This window comes from Oncorhynchus nerka, unplaced genomic scaffold (genome assembly GCF_034236695.1).
Source record: "Oncorhynchus nerka isolate Pitt River unplaced genomic scaffold, Oner_Uvic_2.0 unplaced_scaffold_2558, whole genome shotgun sequence".
Taxonomy (NCBI): domain Eukaryota; kingdom Metazoa; phylum Chordata; class Actinopteri; order Salmoniformes; family Salmonidae; genus Oncorhynchus; species Oncorhynchus nerka.
Window position 1 is genome coordinate 14740 of NW_027038739.1, and position 21334 is coordinate 36073.

General features: G+C 43.6%; 1 protein-coding gene across 1 annotated transcript; it reads right to left on the minus strand.

Annotated features, from left to right (window-relative positions):
• Positions 1 to 282: 282 nt before the first annotated feature.
• On the minus strand, positions 283 to 20989 carry txndc12 (thioredoxin domain containing 12 (endoplasmic reticulum)). The gene is made up of 7 exons (XM_065014586.1): positions 20833 to 20989; positions 6525 to 6585; positions 5893 to 5945; positions 5699 to 5772; positions 2744 to 2813; positions 1346 to 1429; positions 283 to 1242 (listed from the first exon to the last, which is right to left on the minus strand). The coding sequence occupies exons 1-7, from the start codon at positions 20927 to 20929 to the stop codon at positions 1166 to 1168; spliced, it is 516 nt and encodes a 171-aa protein (XP_064870658.1). The 5' UTR covers positions 20930 to 20989; the 3' UTR covers positions 283 to 1165.
• Between the last annotated feature and the right edge of the window lie 345 nt (positions 20990 to 21334).

Sequence of the window (21334 nt, forward strand, 5' to 3'; positions counted from 1 at the left end):
CCAGCACATTGCAGAACATTCCACCCAGAACATTCCACTCAGAACATTGCAGAACATTCCACCCAGCACATTGCAGAACATTCCACCCAGAACATTCCACTCAGAACATTCCACCCAGCACATTCCACCCAGAACATTGCAGAACATTCCACCCAGCACATTCCAGAACATTCCAGAACATTGCAGCACATTCCACCCAGAACATTCCAGAACATTCCACCCAGCACATTCCAGAACATTCCACCCAGAACATTGCAGCACATTCCACCCAGCACATTCCAGAACATTCCACCCAGCAAACTTTATTAACACTTGGCTGTGTACATACATGTAAAACAATACAGCATGACAAGACTTATCACATCTAGTGTTCCTTCTATTCTTCACAGAAAGCAGTTTGGTCTCGTCAGTCAGAATTATGAGCCGCTGGGGGGGGGTCCACAAAATCATTTTTAGCAATTGAACATTTTGCCCCAGCTGGATTCAACATTTTATTGATATACTGATTTGAAGAAAAGAAAAAGGAGATAGAATTATAGGCCCCTTGTATACATTGACGGAGCGAGTGTTTCACAAATGAACCGTTGGAAGCGAACTCTTACCGTCTGAAGTCTTGTGTGTTTTAAAATGCAGGACAATTTATGGGTCCAGCTGTTCTGTTGATCAACTTCTACAGAGTTGTTACATGGCCTGTATTCAACCTCGAATTAAAATTTCAATACGTGGATGGATTAAATCAAAAAGTTTTACCATTAAAAACAAGTTAGATGGAGAAACTAAACTTGTGCACCTATGTGTCAGATGGACGGTTTGCTTTGGTTGACCAAGATGGGACTCCCATTCATTCACACTCTAGAGTACTAATACAGTTGAAACAACTAGAGTGTTGTGGTCTTACGGATTGTGAGGTACTGAAAAAAAACGTAAAACTTTTTATTTTATTTTTTTAAGAGTTGGTTTCTGGACAGTAACTTTCAACCGTTTTAAGGGTGAGGAGAGAAAGTGGAAGCATCAACCTAATGCACACGGATGGAAAGAGAGCCCTGAAATGTACACCTGCTCACTTGTGTTTAAAAAGCCTTCGGAGTGCAGTAAAGCATGTGATAGTGAAGTGAACACTTCGGGTAGAATTCTACAGCCTTCTCTCCCCACCTATCCTACCACCTTACAGCTCGTCTTCAATGTGGGTCCTGAAGGCATCTCCTGTCAACTTCTCCTGAGCTTGCTTCATAGCAGACAGAACTACAGACACACAGAGGGGGGGGGGCAGTCAGAAGATTGACCTAAGCAAGGAACTACAATGATTCAACCATCATCACCCAAACCTATAATATGTGATTCTCACCTTGGTCTGCGTTGCTGTAAAAGTACTTGTAGTTCGGGTTTCCGTTTTTGTTGGTGATCTCAGGGTGGACTTTACCACTGGGGTCTATGGGGTAGAAAGGAACAGGAATGGAGAGACAGCGTAAACATGATGGGGGTTGGGAGCACAGAAAATTATGAATAAAAAGAAACTACCATTTTAGTAGGCTCTCAAAGAATAACTTATTATGTAGAGACCTAGGAGCAGTGTCCTGGGGATGTCTCCACCACCAGGACTGTAGGGGTTCTTACCTAGCAACAGTATCCTGGGGATGTCTCCACCACCAGGACTGTAGGGGTTCTTACCTAGCAACAGTGTCCTGGGGATGTCTCCACCACCAGGACTGTAGGGGTTCTTACCTAGCAACAGTGTCCTGGGGATGTCTCCACCACCAGGACTGTAGGGGTTCTTACCTAGCAACAGTATCCTGGGGATGTCTCCACCACCAGGACTGTAGGGGTTCTTACCTAGCAACAGTATCCTGGGGATGTCTCCACCACCAGGACTGTAGGGGTTCTTACCTAGCAACAGTATCCTGGGGATGTCTCCACCACCAGGACTGTAGGGGTTCTTACCAGGTACCCGGGATGTCTCCACCACCAGGACTGTAGGGGTTCTTACCTAGCAACAGTATCCTGGGGATGTCTCCACCACCAGGACTGTAGGGGTTCTTACCTAGCAACAGTATCCTGGGGATGTCTCCACCACCAGGACTGTAAGGGGTTCTTACCTAGCAACAGTATCCTGGGGATGTCTCCACCACCAGGACTGTAGGGGTTCTTACCTAGCAACAGTATCCTGGGGATGTCTCCACCACCAGGACTGTAAGGGGTTCTTACCTAGCAACAGTATCCTGGGGATGTCTCCACCACCAGGACTGTAGGGGTTCTTACCTAGCAACAGTATCCTGGGGATGTCTCCACCACCAGGACTGTAAGGGGTTCTTACCTAGCAACAGTATCCTGGGGATGTCTCCACCACCAGGACTGTAGGGGTTCTTACCTAGCAACAGTATCCTGGGGATGTCTCCACCACCAGGACTGTAGGGGTTCTTACCTAGCAACAGTATCCTGGGGATGTCTCCACCACCAGGACTGTAGGGGTTCTTACCTAGCAACAGTATCCCGGGGATGTCTCCACCACCAGGACTGTAGGGGTTCTCACCTAGGAACATTATCCTGGGGATGTATCCACCATCAGGACTGTAGGGGTTCTTACCTAGCAACAGTATCCTGGGGATGTCTCCACCACCAGGACTGTAGGGGTTCTTACCTAGCAACAGTATCCTGGGGATGTCTCCATCACCAGGACTGTAGGGGTTCTCACCTAGCAACAGTATCCTGGGGATGTCTCCACCACCAGGACTGTAGGGGTTCTTACCTAGGAACATTATCCTGGGGATGTATCCACCATCAGGACTGTATGCCTCATCTTTAGGCTCCTCCTCATCCTAAGAACATAACATTTAGTGTTAATTCATATAAGTAGTGACATAGGGACCTGTACTACAGTGTATTCAGACTATACCCTCATTTTGTTATGTTACAGCCTTATTCTAAAATGGATTAAGTATTTTTTCCCCTCTCAATCTACACACAATACCCCATGAAAATATTTTTTCCACTTAGTATTTTCTAGCCCTTTTTCGTGATATCCAAATTGGTAGGTACAGTCTTGTCCCTTCGCTGCAACTCCCATACGGACTCGGGAGAGGCGAAGGTTAACAGCCCTGCGTTCTCCGAAACACGACACTGCCCAGCCGCACTGCTTCTTGACACGCTGCTCTCTTAACCCGGAAGTCAGCCGCACCAATGTGTCGGAGGAAACACCGTCCAACTGGCGACCGTGTCAGCGTGCATTGCGCCCGGCCCGCCACAGGAGTCGCAAGAGCGCGATGGGACAAGGGCATCCAGGCCGGCCTAACCGGACGATGCTGGGCCAATGATGCGCCTCATGGGTCTCCCGGTCGGGGCCGGCCGCAACACGGCCTGGGATCGAACCCGGACCTGTAGTGATGCCTCAAGCACTACCTTAAACCGCTGCACCACTCGGGAGGCCTGAAATATAACATTTACATAAGTATTCAGACCCTTTACTCAGAACTTTGTTGAAGCACCTTTGGCAGCGATTACAGCCTTGGGTCTTCTTGGGTATGATGCTACAAGTTTGGTACACCTGTATTTGGGGAGTTTCTCCCATTCTTCTCTGCAGATCCTATCAAGCTCTGTCAGGTCTGATGGGGAGTGTCGCTGCATAGCTATTTTCAGGTCTCTCCAGAGATGTTTGATCGAGTTCAAGTCAGGGCTCTGGCTGCGACACTGAAGGACATTCAGAGACTTGTTTCCGAAGCCACTCCTGTGTCGTCTTGGCTGTGTGCTTAGGGTTGTTGTTCTGTTGGAAGGTGAACCTTCGCCCCAGTCTGAGGTCCTGAGTGCTCTGGAGCAGGTTCTCGTCAAGGAGCTCTCTGTACTTTTCTCCGTTTACCTTTCCCACAATCCTTACTAGTCTCCCAGTCCCTGCCACTGAAAAACATGCCCACAGCTTGATGCTGCCATCACCGTGCTTCACCGTAGAGATGGTGCCAGGTTTCCTCCAGACATAACGTTTGGCATTCAGGCCAAAAGTTCAATCTTGGTTGCATCAGACCAGATAATCTTTTTCTCATGGTCTGAGAGTCTTTAGGTGCCTTTTGGCGAACTCAAAGCAGGCTGTCCTGTGCCTTTTACTGAGGAATGGCTTCTGTCTGGCCACTCTACCATAAAAGCCTGATTGGTGGAGTGCTGCAGAGGTGAGTGTCCTTCTAGAACATTCTCCCATCTCCAGAGGAACTCTGGAGCTCTGTCAGAGTGACCGTAGGGTTCTTGGTCACCTCCCTGACCAAGGCCCTTCTCCCCCGATTGCCCAGTTTAGCTGGTTGGCCAGCTCTAGGAAGAGTTTTGGTGGTTCCAAACCTCACCCGTTTAAGAATTATGGAGGCCACTGTGTTCTTCAGGACCTTCAATGCTGCAGAAATGTTTTAGTACCCTTCCCCAGATCTGTGCCTTGACACAATCCTGCCTCAAAGCCCTACGGACAACTCCTTCGACCTCATGGCTTGGTTTTTGCTCTGACCTGCACTGTCACCTGTGGGACCTTTATATAGACAGGTGTGTGCCTTTCCAAATCATCTCCAATCAATTGAATTTACCACAGGTGGACTTCAATCAAGTTGTCGAAACATCTCAAGGGTGATCAATGGAAACAGGATGCACCTGAGCTCAATTTCGAGTTTCATAGCAAAGGGTCTGAATACTTACGTAAATAAGGTATCTGTTAATTTTTGATACGTTTTAAAACATTTCTAAAAACCTGTTTTTGCTTTGTCATTGGGATATTGTGTGCAGATTGAAAAGAAAAAAAAAAAAATTAATACACAAGGCATTAACGTAACAAAATGTGAAAAAAGTCAAGGGGTCTGAATACTTTCTGAATGCACTGTATATGTGGTTACTTTATAACAGAACGTACATTTTAGGACCCCTTTAGGTAGAAAATATTTTATTTGTCCTTTAGCCCTTTAGAAACACAAAGAATAACATTAATAAATGGCAACAACAAGGAATAAGCTTTTGAAGTGTCTGTCCTATATCTAGGAGAAATAAGAAAGCTCAGGAAATATATATATATATATATATATTTTTTTGGGGACATATTAAACCCCTCATTTTTGTTGGCACAATACTACCTTCATACTTCATTTGTTTATAGGGGTTTATAGGGGTTACCTTCAGATGAGTCTCGTGACACGTGTGGGGATCGTAGAGCAAACCAGAGAACAACATGGGGTTCGTAGCGCAAACCAGAGAACAACATGGGGTTCGTAGCGCAAACCAGAGAACAACATGGGGTTCGTAGCGCAAACCAGAGAACAACATGGTGTTTGCCAGAGTCTCCCCTTTCCATAGAGTGGTCATACCGTTCAGATGCTACATACTTTGGTGGAGAGTCTCCCCTTTCCATAGAGTGGTCATACCGTTCAGATGCTACATACTTTGGTGGAGAGTCTCCCCTTTCCATAGAGTGGTCATACCGTTCAGATGCTACATACTTTGGTGGAGAGTCTCCCCTTTCCATAGAGTGGTCATACCGTTCAGATGCTACATACTTTGGTGAGAGGACAGATTTTTTTTGGGGGGTGTCTCGTCGTCTGACAAACCACGGCTCTAACTCTGCCACCTTTCAACGCAGGTGTGGAAGGCGGATTGGGATGCAGCCCATGCAACAACAACAACAAACCTCTCTCTCTTAAACTGACAGATTTTGATGGTATTTTGTTACACAGTCCATTATCCTCACCTCCAGGTTGACCATGACAAAGTTGTGAGCCAGCTCAGAGATCTCCTTCGACTCGGCGAACTTGGGCTTCAGAGCTGGAGGCAGAAAACTGAACATGATGATGGCTTCATTGTGCAAGGTAAATCAGGTAAATCAAGGTAAATCAAGGTAAATGTATATCAGGTTATTATTAAAAAAAAGAGGACGGTCTTTACCTTTGCAGGCTCCACACCAGGTCTTGTGAATGATAACCATCAGTGGTAGACCACTGTGAAGAGAATAAAAGTCATTGTGTTTAAAGTACTGGCCACAAAACTCCCCCCAATGGTTCCATACAATTGACATCTATCTTGTAAGAGAGGGGGTATATTCATTAGTCGATGAACTCTTCCATTTGGTTCCTAGTGAACACAACCCCATGAACTCTTCCATTTGGTTCCTAGTGAACACAACCCCATGAACTCTTCCATTTGGTTCCTAGTGAACACAACCCCATGAACTCTTCCATTTGGTTCCTAGTGAACACAACCCCATGAACTCTTCCATTTGGTTCCTAGTGAACACAACCCCATGAACTCTTCCATTTGGTTCCTAGTGAACACAACCCCATGAACTCTTCCATTTGGTTCCTAGTGAACACAACCCCATGAACTCTTCCATTTGGTTCCTAGTGAACACAACCCCATGAACTCTTCCATTTGGTTCCTAGTGAACACAACCCCATGAACTCTTCCATTTGGTTCCTAGTGAACACAACCCCATGAACTCTTCCATTTGGTTCCTAGTGAACACAACCCCATGAACTCTTCCAGAGAAGTGTTTATATCAGAAGGTTACAAATCCTCACCTGGCCTCTGCCTCCTTCTTCCCATCGTCCAGACTCCTCCAGTGGATGTTGTCTCCGAACCCTGGGAGCGGAATCACATTCGACAGTGTCAAGTTATTGTGTCAGGCAGTCAGCTGTTTACGTAACTAGGTTAACTAGGACATGGGGTGGGTCTTTTATCTTCGCTGAAAGAAACGAGGGGATCATTGCTGGGAACTGAACACAGTGAATCTTGCATGCTTTGTTCCCGGTAACATGATTTTACTATGCTGATAATATGACTGCAGGTTGGTTTGTGTACTATGCACATTGTAGCCAAACTAACTAGGTCTCAGATAAAGTTTCCATTTAAAAATTATACTTTGTCGATATAGATGCATGGTGAAATTAAGAGAGTGCCTGACCTCACTAATGCTCGTGGCTGAATGGAAGCAAGTCCCAACAACAAGGGGAAAGCCTTGCCAGAAGAGTGGAGGCTGTTATAGCAGCAATGTTCCTACATCTAGTGGAAAGCCTTGCCAGAAGAGTGGAGGCTGTTATAGCAGCAATGTTCCAACATCTAGTGGAAAGCCTTCCCAGAAGAGTGGAGGCTGTTATAGCAGCAATGTTCCAACATCTAGTGGAAAGCCTTCCCAGAAGAGTGGAGGCTGTTGTAGCAGCAATGTTCCAACATCTAGTGGAAAGCCTTCCCAGAAGAGTGGAGGCTGTTATAGCAGCAATGTTCCAACATCTAGTGGGAAGCCTTCCCAGAAGAGTGGAGGCTGTTATAGCAGCAATGTTCCAACATCTAGTGGAAAGCCTTCTCAGAAGAGCGGAGGCTGTTATAGCAGCAATGATCCAACATCTAGTGGAAAGCCTTCCCAGAAGAGTGGAGAGGCTGTTATAGCAGCAATGTTCCAACATCTAGTGGAAAGCCTTCTCAGAAGAGTGGAGGCTGTTATAGCAGCAATGTTCCAACATCTAGTAGAAAGCCTTCCCAGAAGAGGGGAGGCTGTTATAGCAGCAATGTTCCAACATCTAGTGGAAAGCCTTCCCAGAAGAGGGGAGGCTGTTATAGCAGCAATGTTCCAACATCTAGTGGAAAGCCTTCCCAGAAGAGTAGAGGCTGTTATAGCAGCAATGTTCCTACATCTAGTGGAAAGCCTTCCCAGAAGAGTGGAGGCTGTTGTAGCAGCAATGTTCCAACATCTAGTGGAAAGCCTTCCCAGAAGAGTGGAGGCTGTTATAGCAGCAATGTTCCAACATCTAGTGGGAAGCCTTCCCAGAAGAGGGGAGGCTGTTATAGCAGCAATGCTCCAACATCTAGTGGAAAGCCTTCCCAGAAGAGTAGAGGCTGTTATAGCAGCAATGTTCCTACATCTAGTGGAAAGCCTTCCCAGAAGAGTGGAGGCTGTTATAGCAGCAATGTTCCAACATCTAGTGGAAAGCCTTCCCAGAAGAGTGGAGGCTGTTATAGCAGCAATGTTCCAACATCTAGTGGAAAGCCTTCCCAGAAGAGTGGAGGCTGTTATAGCAGCAATGTTCCAACATCTAGTGGAAAGCCTTCCCAGAAGAGTGGAGGCTGTTATAGCAGCAATGTTCCAACATCTAGTGGAAAGCCTTCCCAGAAGAGTGGAGGCTGTTATAGCAGCAAAGAGGGGGGACCAACTCCATATTAATACCTATGATGTTGGACAAGCAGGTGTCCACATACTTTTGGTCATGCAGTGAATATCTTCCATGGCAAAAATAAACCCGAAGCAGACAGGTCTTTGGTCCTTTAAAAACCCGCTGTATGTCAAATATTAGGCGCTTTAGCGTGGAAAATAAATACATGTGACAAACAGATTGACGTTTTGTTTTCTTAGAGAAGGCAAGTCCGCATGGTGTGTTCTTCCTTGCCACGATACTAGTATCATCCCGGCCCTAATCAATAACACACTGTGAGTAACATAGCACACCAATGCTTTCTTATGGGTCTTGGGGGGACAAGCTGGAAGCACAAGAGAAACAACTTGGTGAGTAGAGGACACACACACACACAGCCTCTTGCATGGTGTTTGTTTCAATACTTGACCCTTTGAACTTTCGCAAACATGAATCTCTACTGTCTCTCTTACAGGTTTCACAGGGGAACTATGAGGCACAGACACAGGAGAGAGGCATGAGGCAGATGACAGGAGAAAAGTGGCGGCGTTGGCCAGGAGATGAAGACCCTGAGCCGAGGACACACACACACACGTTAGAGCCAGCCCCCACTAAGGAAATAAATAGGCCATGGTGGCAAAGTAATTACAATATAGCAATTAAACACTGGAATGGTAGATGTGCAGAAGATGAATGTGCAAGTAGAGATACTGGGGATGCAAAGGAGCAAGATAAATAAATACAGTATGGGGATGAGGTAGATAGATAGGTGGGCTGTCTACCGATGGGCTGTGTACAGGTGCAGTGATCTGTGAGCTGCTCTGACAGCTGGTGCTTAAAGCTAATGAGGGAGATATGAGTCTCCAGCTTCAGAGATTTTGCAGTTCGTTCCAGTCATGGGCAGCAGAGAACTGGAAGGAAAGACAACCAAAGGAGGAATTGTCTTTGGGGGTGACCAGTGAGATATACCTGCTGGAGCACGTGCTACGAGTGGGTGCTGCTATGGTGATCAGTGAGCTGAGATAAGGCAGGGCTTTACCTAGCAGAGACTTGTAGGATGACCTGAAGCCAGTGGGTTTGGCGACGAGTATGAAGTGAGGGCCAACCAACGAGAGTGTACAGGTCGCAATGGTGGGTAGTATATGGGGCTTTGGTGACAAAACGGACGGCACTGTGATAGACTGCATGAAGAAGATAAATTAAGATAGTCACTAGCGACTGACAGAATACCATCTCCAATTCACACCTTATAAACAACATGCATGACTACAAAATGACTGATGACTTAATGCTCTACAGGACCATTCAGGGCAATACAACATGACTGACTTAATGCCATACAGGACCATTCAGCACAATACAACATGACTGACTTAATGCCATACAGGACCATTCAGGGCAATACAACATGACTGACTTAATGCCATACAGGACCATTCAGGGCAATACAACATGACTGACTTAATGCCATACAGGACCATTCAGCACAATACAACATGACTGATGACTTAATGCCATACAGGACCATTCAGCACAATACAACATGACTGACTTAATGCCATACAGGACCATTCAGGGCAATACAACATGACTGATGACTTAATGCTATACAGGACCATTCAGCACAATACAACATGACTGACTTAATGCCATACAGGACCATTCAGCACAATACAACATGACTGACTTAATGCCATACAGGACCATTCAGCACAATACAACATGACTGACTTAATGCCATACAGGACCATTCAGGGCAATACAACATGACTGACTTAATGCCATACAGGACCATTCAGCACAATACAACATGACTGACTTAATGCCATACAGGACCATTCAGGGCAATACAACATGACTGACTTAATGCCATACAGGACCATTCAGCACAATACAACATGACTGACTTAATGCCATACAGGACCATTCAGCACAATACAACATGACTGACTTAATGCCATACAGGACCATTCAGCACAATACAACATGACTGACTTAATGCCATACAGGACCATTCAGCACAATACAACATGACTGACTTAATGCCATACAGGACCATTCAGCACAATACAACATGACTGACTTAATGCCATACAGGACCATTCAGCACAATACAACATGACTGACTTAATGCCATACAGGACCATTCAGGGCAATACAACATGACTGATGACTTAATGCCATACAGGACCATTCAGCACAATACAACATGACTGACTTAATGCCATACAGGACCATTCAGGGCAATACAACATGACTGACTTAATGCCATACAGGACCATTCAGCACAATACAACATGACTGATGACTTAATGCCATACAGGACCATTCAGCACAATACAACATGACTGACTTAATGCCATACAGGACCATTCAGGGCAATACAACATGACTGACTTAATGCCATACAGGACCATTCAGCACAATACAACATGACTGATGACTTAATGCCATACAGGACCATTCAGCACAATACAACATGACTGACTTAATGCCATACAGGACCATTCAGCACAATACAACATGACTGACTTAATGCCATACAGGACCATTCAGCACAATACAACATGACTGACTTAATGCCATACAGGACCATTCAGAGCAATACAACATGACTGACTTAATGCTCTACAGGACCATTCAGCACAAACTGACTTAATGCCATACAGGACCATTCAGCACAATACAACATGACTGACTTAATGCCATACAGGACCATTCAGCACAATACAACATGACTGATGACTTAATGCCATACAGGACCATTCAGCACAATACAACATGACTGACTTAATGCCATACAGGACCATTCAGCACAATACAACATGACTGACTTAATGCCATACAGGACCATTCAGAGCAATACAACATGACTGACTTAATGCGATACAGGACCATTCAGCACAATACAACATGACTGACTTAATGCCATACAGGACCATTCAGCACAATACAACATGACTGACTTAATGCTCTACAGGACCATTCAGGGCAATACAACATGACTGACTTAATGCTCTACAGGACCATTCAGGGCAATACAACATGACTGATGACTTAATGCCATACAGGACCATTCAGGGCAATACAACATGACTGACTTAATGCTCTACAGGGCAATACAACATGACTGACTTAATGCCATACAGGACCATTCAGCACAATACAACATGACTGATGACTTAATGCTATACAGGACCATTCAGCACAATACAACATGACTGATGACTTAATGCCATACAGGACCATTCAGGGCAATACAACATGACTGATGACTTAATGCCATACAGGACCATTCAGGGCAATACAACATGACTGATGACTTAATGCCATACAGGACCATTCAGGGCAATACAACATGACTGACTTAATGCTCTACAGGACCATTCAGGACAATACAACATGACTGATGACTTAATGCTATACAGGACCATTCAGCACAATACAACATGACTGACTTAATGCCATACAGGACCATTCAGAGCAATACAACATGACTGACTTAATGCCATACAGGACCATTCAGGGCAATACAACATGACTGACTTAATGCTCTACAGGACCATTCAGCACAATACAACATGACTGACTTAATGCCATACAGGACCATTCAGCACAATACAACATGACTGACTTAATGCCATACAGGACCATTCAGCACAATACAACATGACTGACTTAATGCCATACAGGACCATTCAGCACAATACAACATGACTGACTTAATGCGATACAGGACCATTCAGCACAATACAACATGACTGATGACTTAATGCCATACAGGACCATTCAGGGCAATACAACATGACTGACTTAATGCTCTACAGGACCATTCAGGGCAATACAACATGACTGACTTAATGCCATACAGGACCATTCAGGGCAATACAACATGACTGACTTAATGCTCTACAGGGCAATACAACATGACTGACCCATTCAGCACAATACAACATGACTGACTTAATGCCATACAGGACCATTCAGCACAATACAACATGACTGATGACTTAATGCCATACAGGACCATTCAGCACAATACAACATGACTGACTTAATGCCATACAGGACCATTCAGGGCAATACAACATGACTGACTTAATGCCATACAGGACCATTCAGAGCAATACAACATGACTGATGACTTAATGCCATACAGGACCATTCAGGGCAATACAACATGACTGACTTAATGCCATACAGGACCATTCAGGGCAATACAACATGACTGATGACTTAATGCCATACAGGACCATTCAGGGCAATACAACATGACTGACTTAATGCCATACAGGACCATTCAGGGCAATACAACATGACTGACTTAATGCCATACAGGACCATTCAGCACAATACAACATGACTGACTTAATGCCATACAGGACCATTCAGCACAATACAACATGACTGATGACTTAATGCCATACAGGACCATTCAGGGCAATACAACATGACTGACTTAATGCTCTACAGGGCAATACAACATGACTGACTTAATGCCATACAGGACCATTCAGCACAATACAACATGACTGACTTAATGCCATACAGGACCATTCAGGGCAATACAACATGACTGACTTAATGCCATACAGGACCATTCAGCACAATACAACATGACTGACTTAATGCTCTACAGGGCCATACAACATGACTGACTTAATGCCATACAGGACCATTCAGGGCAATACAACATGACTGACTTAATGCCATACAGGACCATTCAGGGCAATACAACATGACTGACTTAATGCCATACAGGACCATTCAGGGCAATACAACATGACTGATGACTTAATGCCATACAGGACCATTCAGCACAATACAACATGACTGACTTAATGCCATACAGGACCATTCAGCACAATACAACATGACTGATGACTTAATGCGATACAGGACCATTCAGCACAATACAACATGACTGATGACTTAATGCCATACAGGACCATTCAGCACAATACAACATGACTGATGACTTAATGCGATACAGGACCATTCAGCACAATACAACATGACTGATGACTTAATGCCATACAGGACCATTCAGCACAATACAACATGACTGACTTATTGCCATACAGGACCATTCAGCACAATACAACATGACTGATGACTTAATGCCATACAGGACCATTCAGCACAATACAACATGACTGATGACTTAATGCGATACAGGACCATTCAGCACAATACAACATGACTGATGACTTAATGCCATACAGGACCATTCAGCACAATACAACATGACTGACTTATTGCCATACAGGACCATTCAGCACAATACAACATGACTGATGACTTAATGCCATACAGGACCATTCAGCACAATACAACATGACTGATGACTTAAACCACAGGACCATTCAGGGCAATACAACATGAATACTTAATGCCATACAGGACCATTCAGGGCAATACAACATGACTGAATGACTTAATGCCAGCACCAGGACCATTCAGGGCAATACAACATGACTGACTTAATGCTATACAGGACCATTCAGGGCAATACAACATGACTGATGACTTAATATATATTTGAGATCATTAGGGGTTCCACCGCACTTGTACTACAAACCACAGCACCGTCATCTTCAGTACAGCGCTACAACGAACTGGAATACCTCTAAACCACAGCACCGTCATCTTCAGTACAGGGCTACAACGAACTGGAATACCTCTAAACCACAGCACCATCATCTTCAGTACAGGGCTACAACGAACTGGAATATCTCTAAACCACAGCACCGTCATCTTCAGTACAGGGCTACAACGAACTGGAATATCTCTAAACCACAGCACCGTCATCTTCAGTACAGGGCTACAACGAACTGGAATATCTCTAAACCACAGCACCGTCATCTTCAGTACAGGGCTACAACGAACTGGAATACCTCTAAACCACAGCACCGTCATCTTCAGTACAGGGCTACAACGAACTGGAATACCTCTAAACCACAGCACCGTCATCTTCAGTACAGGGCTACAACGAACTGGAATACCTCTAAACCACAGCACCGTCATCTTCAGTACAGGGCTACAACGAACTGGAATACCTCTAAACCACAGCACCGTCATCTTCAGTACAGGGCTACAACGAACTGGAATATCTCTAAACCACAGCACCGTCATCTTCAGTACAGGGCTACAACGAACTGGAATACCTCTAAACCACAGCACCGTCATCTTCAGTACAGGGCTACAAATCGAACTGGAATATCTCTAAACCACAGCACCGTCATCTTCAGTACAGGGCTACAACGAACTGGAATACCTCTAAACCACAGCACCGTCATCTTCAGTACAGGGCTACAACGAACTGGAATATCTCTAAACCACAGCACCGTCATCTTCAGTACAGGGCTACAACGAACTGGAATATCTCTAAACCACAGCACCGTCATCTTCAGTACAGGGCTACAACGAACTGGAATACCTCTAAACCACAGCACCGTCATCTTCAGTACAGGGCTACAACGAACTGGAATATCTCTAAACCACAGCACCGTCATCTTCAGTACAGGGCTACAACGAACTGGAATATCTCTAAACCACAGCACCGTCATCTTCAGTACAGGGCTACAACGAACTGGAATATCTCTAAACCACAGCACCGTCATCTTCAGTACAGGGCTACAACGAACTGGAATACCTCTAAACCACAGCACCGTCATCTTCAGTACAGGGCTACAACGAACTGGAATATCTCTAAACCACAGCACCATCATCTTCAGTACAGGGCTACAACGAACTGGAATATCTCTAAACCACAGCACCATCATCTTCAGTACAGGGCTACAACGAACTGGAATACCTCTAAACCACAGCACCGTCATCTTCAGTACAGGGCTACAACGAACTGGAATATCTCTAAACCACAGCACCGTCATCTTCAGTACAGGGCTACAACGAACTGGAATACCTCTAAACCACAGCACCGTCATCTTCAGTACAGGGCTACATCGAACCGGAATACGTCTAAACAGTTAAACACAATGTAATACCCATAGAATTATGTACCATACACTTCTACAATTGGAGTGTAGAGCAAGATTCCGTCCGTCGTCTGGCCCGCCCCAACTTCGCTCACTTCACCAGTTCATGGCATGCATTTGTAGTCTACTTGTGCGCTACTAATAGCCCCCCTTGAGTTCGCTAAATATTTTCATAAATAAACTGATTAAAAAATTTAAAAAACACACACACAGGTGCTAAATCAAGGTGACTTACAAAGACAAGGACAAATAGCAAGAGGGTGATGTTGTGTCCATTAGAGGGTGACCGATTAATCTGAATGCCCGATTAAATAGGGCAGATTTCAAGTTTTCATAACAATAGGAAATCGGTATTTTTGGGCGCCGATTTGCCGATTTTAATTTAATTTTATACCTTTATTTAACTAGGCAAGTCAGTTAAGAACACGTTCTTATTTTCAATGATGGCCTAGGAACGGTGGGTTAACTGCCTCGTTCAGGGGCAGAACGACAGATGTTCACCTTGTCAGCTCGGGGGATCCAATCTTGCAACCTTACAGTTAACGAGTCCAACGCAATAACGACCTGCTTCTCTCTCGTTGCACTCCACAAGGAGTGTTACGCGAATGCAGTAAGCCATGGTAAGTTGCTAGCTAGCATTAAACTTATCTTATAAAAAACAATCAATCACTAGTTAACTACACATGGTTGATATTACTAGATATTATCTAGCGTGTCCTGCGTTGCATATAATCTGACTGAGCATACAAGCATACAAGTATCTAAGTATCTGACTGAGCGGTGGTAGGCAGAAGCAGGCGCGTAAACATTCATTCAAACAGCACTTTTGTGCGTTTTGCCAGCAGCTCTTCGTTGTGCGTCAAGCATTGCGCTGTTTATGACTTCAAGCCTATCAACTCCCGAGATGAGGCTGGTGTAACCAAAGTGAAATGGCTAGCTAGTTAGCGCGCGCTAATAGCATTTCAAACATCACTCACTCTGAGCCTTCTAGTAGTTGTTCCCCTTGCTCTGCATGGGTAACGCTGCTTCGAAGGTGGCTGTTGTCGTTGTGTTGCTGGTTCGAGCCCAGGTAGGAGCGAGGAGAGGGACGGAAGCTATACTGTTACACTGGCAATACTAAAGTGCCTATAAGAACATCCAATAGTCAAAGGTTAATGAAATACAAATGGTATAGAGGGAAAGAGTCCTATAATTCCTATAATAACTACAACCTAAAACTTCTTAACTGGGAATATTGAAGACTCATGTTAAAAGGAACCACCAGCTTTCATATGTTCTCATGTTCTGAGCAAGGAACTGAAACGTTAGCTTTCTGACATGGCACATATTGCACTTTTACTTTCTTCTCCAACACTTTGTTTTTGCATTATTTAAACCAAATTGAACATGTTTCATTATTTAAATAGATTTTATTTATATATTATATTAAGTTAAAATAAATAAAATATCGGCCGATTGATCGGTATCGGCTTTTTTGGGGTCTTCCGATAATCGGTATCGAAAAATCTTAATCGGTCGACCTCTAGTGTCCATACTACATTGCAAGTGATGTCGTGTCCACAACTAAAATAACCATTGTTGAATCTGAAAAGACACGTCTCCTGAACACATGGTGTACTTCCTACAAGCACATGCTAGAAGAACGAGGTGGGTATATAACTAAGTGTGTCATTGTAGCAAAGTATTTATAACCTTAAAAAATCAGATATCTTAAAAACGTTTCGTTCATTTTCCATTCTATTATCTATACAATATGGTATAATTGATTTTGGCCCAATTGGCCTGGCATATTCACACGTCCAAGGAACTTTTCTTTTTTGATTGAGTTATTTTGCCTAAAAACCTTTAGGCCTACCTACAGAAGATTTTTTTTAAATAACTCTGCATCTCTGCCCAGCCAGACAAGCGTAGCCAAAAGGGTGTTTAGCATCCCCAGTGGGTCTACAGTCAGGAGAGGATATTCTCTGCTCTACCATCCCATGAGCCTGAAGGCACAAATTGACCAAACTCGTGTTTATAAAAATGAATTAAAATGAGCACTAAATTACATTGGTGTTTAATTTTGTATTTAATTCTAAGTAAATCACAGACTATATGCGCAATGCATAGATTATTTAATGTAACTAAGATGTTTTGTGCGCAACGGACTAGTGTGTCACACTCGCAAATGCTTCTCAATGTATTTCTTTGAAGGCTATAGCCTTGAAATAAATAAAATAATGTAGCGACCCGCACAGACAGCTGTGTGTTATGTGCTAGGCTAGGAGGTGGTTGTGTTGTACTGACCAGTACCCGGTGTTCGCGGGGTCCGACATGTCAATCAACCTGCTATCTGCCAATCACGGGAATGCCTGGAATGTTCTGATGCCGGGCATCCTGGTGGTTGGCGGAGTGGCGTGGAGGGGGGGTTGGGCATTGGAAGTTAAGACCAGGTTCAGCCTTTGTTCTCTCTCTCTTTCGTCTGGGCTTCACAAGAGAAGGTCACGATTGGCTTGTGGGTTATCTGTCATCTATTTGGCGTGTGCTACGGCCCAAACAGTAGCCTGTGTAAAGTTGGTTCAATAAACCGTCAATTCGCAAACTCAAGCCTCTGTCTGGACAATTGTTCATTTATGATCTAGTCAGGTCATTACAATAAAAATACATTTCTGCACCTGGCTTATTTCGCATCTTTATATGCTGTTTAATATTATGTACAATACAGCTCAGCTTTTAATAATTATTTGATTGTTTTCATGCTCATCTTTAAGAAGCATTATCTAACGTTTGAAAATCGCCTCATCTGACTACTGCGTTCCGTCGCCTTGGTAACGTGTCATCAACCGAATACACATTAAATGGTTAGTCTGACAGGCAGCCCAGATGCATGTACAATGCATGTCTATAGTAGCCTCATTGAGAAGGTTTTCATTTTGACAACAAAATTAAAAGTGACTTTATTTTTAATTTTTAAAGGCTATCCTGTTAAGAGACTAGCCAGGTAACATGGCATGTGTACTGTGCATCTTCGCTAGCTAGCTAGTGCAAAACCATGGCAAACTTGTCTATCATTTATGGATATTTTAGTAACTAGTGGACATTAGCAGGACAGCTTGCTACAGTGCAGGATTTGACTATAGATTTCACACTGGACATTGGCAGCATCATTTGGTAAGTCTCACAACTAGCTGGGATTGATTGAATAGGAGTGGACACTTAACTCTACATGTCTGTAGCTAATGCTTTCAGAACAGACACCTTCACCTGCGGGATCGTCCGAGACCAGCCACCCGGACAGCTGATCAAACTGTGGGTTTGCACGACCTTAGTCTCGGGGTGCTTGTCGTCACCAAGGTCTTGACCTGACTGCAGTTCTGTGTCTTAACTGATTTCAGTGGGCAAATGCACACCTTCGATGGCCACTGGCACGCTGGAGAAGTGTGCTCTTCACAGATGAATCCTGGTTTCAAACTGTACCAACACGCACAGCTGCATTTTATTGATGGCAATTTGAATCCCGTGATGAGATCCCGAGGCCCATTGTCGTTCCATTCATCCACCGCCATCACCTCATGTTTCAGCATGATAATACACGGCCCCATGTCGCAAGGATCTGTACACAATTCCTGGAAGCTGAAAATGTCCCAGTTCTTCCGTGGCCTGCATCCTCACCAGACATGTCAACCATTGAGCATGTTTGGGATGCTCTGGATCAACGTGTACGACATTGTGTTCCAATTCCCGCCAATACCCAGCTACTTCACACAGCCATTGAAGAGGACTGGGGACAACATTCCACAGGCCACAATCAACAGCCTGATCAACTCTATGCGAAGGAGATGTGTCGCGCTGCATGAGGCAAACGGTGGTCACACCAGATACTGACTGGTTTTTGTTTAAGTATATATCTGTATTCCCAGTCATGTGAAATCCATAGATTAGGATCTAATGAATTTATTTCAATTGACTGATTTCCTTACATGAACTGTAACTCAGTAAAATATTTGAAATTGTTGAATTTATATTTTTTGTTCAGTGTAAAAATGTGAGTCACACTGCCAAGTCAAACCGGGGGGATCCCGAGTGGCGCAGTGGTCTAAGGCACTGCATCTCAGTGCTATAGGCATCACTACAGACACCCTGGTTTGATTCCAAGCTGTTTCACAACCACCCGTGATTGGGAGTCCCATACATAAGGGCATCACACAATTGGCCCAGCGTCATCTGGGTTTGGCCGGGGTAGGCAGTCATTGTAAATAAGAATTTGTTCTTAACCGACCTGCCTGGTTATATAGGGTTACGGTTCCCACTCACTGCCATGATCTTCATGTCACAGTGCTTGTTTATGGACAACAGACAGAGTGGACTACTTGTGTTAATAAGCCAATATTGCGTCTCCTAACACCTGTGTTAATAAGCCATGTGCGTCTCTCTGTGTGTAAACGGAAGACTGACACCACTGAAAAATACTGTATAAAAAAATGGGTTTCAAAACAGTGTATTTAGTTAGCATTTGTGAAATTATTTTGATGTGATATGGACAAAGTAGAGGGCTTTATGTTTTTAGAGCCGTACCGTAATTAGGAATCGATTCACGTTTAGAAATTAGTATTTGCCTCGAGACGCAACAGGTAAGAAGATCCTTGGACTATAAGCAGTAACATTAGGATCCTTCTGTCCATTATTGGACTGATTAATCAGGCTGTAATAACCAATTAATTGATATATAAAGCCCGAAAGTAAAATTGTGTATATGTTCATTACGAGCCATAATGTTTAATAAAATTACATTTAAAAAAACACACTCTACCGGTTGTCTTTGCGGTGTGTCCAACTGCTCAACACTTCTTTTTTAATATCCTCCCCTGATTCCAAATATAACATTGTCATGGCATGCTTGGTTCAATAGCTATTGATGAGAGAATATTGTATATAAAACTAACTTTACCAAATCATATACAGTACCTCCCTACCAGATCTCTAAAAAGGTCAGGTAAACAATACATTCCTGTGGATATTTTATGTGAAATTTCAAGCCGCTGAAGGACAAACAGTACAGACAACTGGTAGAGTACATTTGTATGTAATTTTATTCAACATTCTGGCTTGTAAGGAACATTTACAAGACTTTGCAGGCATTAGTCTGTATACCAATTAAGGCTGTATACCAATTCATTGTTTCAATTTTCGAAGTCACGTGAAATGCGGTTCTTGGAGTTTTAAACCCAATAACAATGTAATACTAAAAATAAATGTCTATTACTACAGCATGATTAATCAGATTACCACACCCAATGAGACATAGGTGAGGTTTGTTTGCAATATACAGGCCGATGGGCGAGACATTGTGTCGTCGACAACACAAAGCTGATAAAGCTTTAAAAGTTAGATAACTCAAACTGGGTTGTTACTATTTACCACAGCCACAACGTAAGAATTGGCTCTATAGTCAAAAAACTCCTGTAAACAAAAATTCGTTTTGGTCTTAATTTAAGATTTTGGCATAAGGTTAGCAGTGTGGTTAAGGTTTGGTTCAAAATAAGATTGTAGTTAGATACATGTTCAATATAGGCGGAGTTTAGACATAAGTATGACTTTGTGGATGTGGTAACTAGTGACGACCCTCAAACAGCTAGCAAGCAAGAATCTTGTTAGCATGACCTGATGATTGTTACAATAACGTTAGTTTTCAGAGCTGCCACCGAAGCTACATTTGACTGTCTTACCTCTCGCATTCGCCTCAGCTGCAACCTTCTGAATATGAGTCAGAGAAAATAAAACATAAGAGGACAACAAAGCGATGTTGACAAGAGGGGACTGCATATTTGTAGCTGTGTCGGCCTTTCTTCCAACAAACTAAGAGCGCGCACGGTGAAATACACCGGAAGTGATGTTCGGTTGGATGGGAAAAAGGGTTTCCACCAGTTACCATAGCAAAAAAATCTAAATTGGCTATAAAAAAATATATTTTGTGTAGCATTTTGGCTTTTAAGGTTGGACATAAAGTCAACCGTTTGGTTGTTAGGTTTAGGTTTAAAATAATATTTTAATTGTAAAAAAATAGGCGGGTTTATGACTTTGTGGCTGTGTTAACTAGTGACGAACAGGAAAAAGTGAGTTGAGGTGGAGCGGTTCGAACTTCAAAATACAAGTCCTCGTTTCTTCTTTGTACAGTCTGCAGTGCCTTCAGAAAGTATTCATTCACATTGACTTAGTCCAAAAAATGTT

Bases quoted from the DNA above. Each gene is read 5' to 3' on its own strand.
- txndc12 (XM_065014586.1), bottom strand. From the start codon at position 20,929: ATGCAGTCCCCTCTTGTCAACATCGCTTTGTTGTCCTCTTATGTTTTA. The intron at 5,773-5,892 runs GTAAAGACCGTC...TTCTGCCTCCAG, and splicing joins CTGGTGTGGAGCCTGCAAAG to CTCTGAAGCCCAAGTTCGCC. The intron at 2,814-5,698 runs GTGAGGATAATG...TTATGTTCTTAG, and splicing joins TTGTCATGGTCAACCTGGAG to GATGAGGAGGAGCCTAAAGA.